This window comes from Echinops telfairi, unplaced genomic scaffold (assembly GCF_000313985.2).
Source record: "Echinops telfairi isolate 266 unplaced genomic scaffold, ASM31398v2 ScPeMD7_2010;HRSCAF=2546, whole genome shotgun sequence".
NCBI lineage: Eukaryota > Metazoa > Chordata > Mammalia > Afrosoricida > Tenrecidae > Echinops > Echinops telfairi.
Window position 1 is genome coordinate 3,007,763 of NW_022105908.1, and position 2,539 is coordinate 3,010,301.

At 43.6% G+C, this 2,539-nt stretch overlaps 1 protein-coding gene across 3 annotated transcripts in view; it reads right to left on the reverse strand.

The window, feature by feature from the left end:
• MYOCD (myocardin) overlaps positions 1–2,539 on the reverse strand; it is a 137,487-nt gene that overhangs the window by 58,833 nt on the left and 76,115 nt on the right. For all 3 annotated transcript variants that reach the window (XM_045293526.1, XM_045293525.1, XM_004709338.2), the window contains exon 5: positions 2,111–2,272. In XM_045293526.1, the coding sequence (XP_045149461.1) occupies positions 2,111–2,272 (162 nt within the window). The remainder of the gene's footprint in view (positions 1–2,110; positions 2,273–2,539) is intronic.

Below are 2,539 nucleotides of genomic sequence, written 5' to 3' on the forward strand. Positions count from 1 at the left end.
TCCTTCTCCAGGGACTGGCCTCTCCTGAGAACACGTCCATCGTGCATGAGATGAAGTCTCACCACCCCTGCCTTTAAGGAACACTCTCGGTACTAGGTGTATGTGCTCTTTTGGGAGTCCACCAGACTTTCCATGTTCTTTGCCAGCACCATCATTCAAACACACCTATGCTTATGTCTTTCTGATTCAATATCCACCTTTCACATGCATATGAAGCGATTGAAAACACCATGACTTGGATCATGCTATATGATCGCATGTAGACATACTGTCATCAGTATAACATTTTTTTATAGATGCATGGCTTTTATAAAACAATAAGGGGAAAATGTCCAGTCAAAAATGAGGAAAAGCTCTAGACTACTAATGAAACATAATCATACTGAAATATATTTAAAAATTAAAATATATTAAATTAACTATTTTAAAGTAAAAAACAAAATTAGTATGGCTGATTAAAAGCAGCAAAGATGCATTTAAAATAAGTTTTTTGTTTATTGCCTAAAAATAAATATTAAATTAAATAGGCTGCTTTTAAGAAAGGGTGAAACAGTATACTGAAAATCATTTCCTGTCTCACGTGTCATTAGAATAAGATGAAGAGAGTGTGTCTTCGAAGATTCTAGACCATCGGTTCCCAAATTTATTTGACTTATCTCCCCCTTTTCAGAAAAAAACCCCACCTACTTAGCACCTCCCCCCGGCAATGCAAAACTTGTGGACCTATGCCCAGAAGCCAAGATGAAGTAGAGCTACATGGGTTGCTCCCGCTCACCCCACAGAGGGGTGTCACCCATTCTGGGGAACACTGCTCTCCACCAAGTTCAAAGGCGCAGGCTACGTAGTGGTGGGCAGAGAATGAAGAAGGGGAAAGGGACTCGGAATATTCTAGTAGGCACTGAGGGATGAGCACATTGCTCCTCTTCCAGTTCATATTTTCAAAGTCTTAGGTTGTAAAGTCCATGCAGCCTCTGAAGGGCAAGATGACGGTGACAGCTTTGGAATGCGGATAAATTTGACAATAAGTTTGATAGTCTGCCTCTACATATACAGTTCAACAATGTGCAAAGCATTTAAATGTATAATGTTTATTAGCATCAGTAGTTAGTACTCAGGCCTAGTTGTGGCTGTTACTAGAAGTTACTAAAGTTTGTCTATGAAAATGGTAAGCGCCCCTTTCTTCTACTAAGGACTCTGTCTTTTCCTCTATAGCTTTCCCAGCTGATGCCTTTATGCATAAAGTCAGCGCTCTCAGGTTTACTTGAGTGTCTGGGTCCACTTGGTTTCAGTTGTTCAAAAAGTCTGCAAATGATTTGGCAAAGGTTATGACCCTAGAATGAGTGTTGCTGGTTCCTTAAGTATTTACAGTTCAATCTTTAAAGCACACGTGTGTTGTCAAGGAGTTTTCACACCTGTTATACAACCTGAATTTCACTTCCAACAGCCAGTGGACACAAGGGTCACTATTATCTGTATCTCAGTGTCGAGGAAACGGAGGTTTAGGGGAGGTGATGTGACTTAGAGAAGCCCCAACCCACGGTCACCAGATGGACTAGCAATGCAGTAACTCAGTCAGGTCCAGGGTCCGTTCGGCTGTGCTAGTCCACACACCTTCCAAGGGGGAGGCTCTCAAGAGCTGTGAAGTCCCTGTGTGGGGCAAATGGTTGATGGCCTCCCCTGGTAACTGAGAGATTGGAGGTTCAAATCAGCCCAGCTCTGCCTTGAGGAAAGTGCCTGGGGACTTATTTCCAAACCACCAGCCAATAGAAACCCTGCAGAGCACAGATCTACCCTCAGACATGGTCACCCCAAGTCATAACTGACCTAGTTGGCAAACGGTTAAAAGGAACGGTGGTTCCCTGACAATGGGAGGGCCAAGTGAGCAAGACCTTAGAGGACGAAATCAAGGACCTTGGTCAACCTGCTGGCCTGTGTTGATACAGGGATGTCAAAGGTCAATGGAGTGAATGAAGGGTTCCTGCCCATCCCCTGAACCACTCTGCCAACAGGGAGCATGCGGACAGCAACCTAATCTTGGCCTCCCCCTCAGAGCCCCAAAGGTCTCACCCTCTTTAGTACCATGGAGAGACAAGCCATTTGTTCTCATTACCTTTTATGGCCTCTTTCACAGCAGAATCAACTGGCAGTATATTCTTCTCGACCAGCTCCAGGGGCCCTGGCCGGAGAGCAATCTTTTCATTAAGATCATCGGCCAGCCGGGCTCTTTTGAGCTTCATCTGAGCGCTGGGGATGGATCTCTCTGCGCTGGAGGCTGAAGGGGCGAAGAGAAAAGGATCAGTTCTAGAATTTGGTGCCTTAAAAAAATTTTTTTTTTTAATTCTTCTGCTTGTGGTTACAAAACATTGTGTCACACTGTGCTCTACCATCCTAATAATTTTTGATGCAATCATTCTCATTTCACATGGATTAGCACCAAAGACCAGATACTTCCAAATAAAGGCAAATAGAGAAGCAAACAGATGTACTTTGCAAGGATTTACGGGATAAAAATATGCCATTTGGCCATTCTATGAGTGGG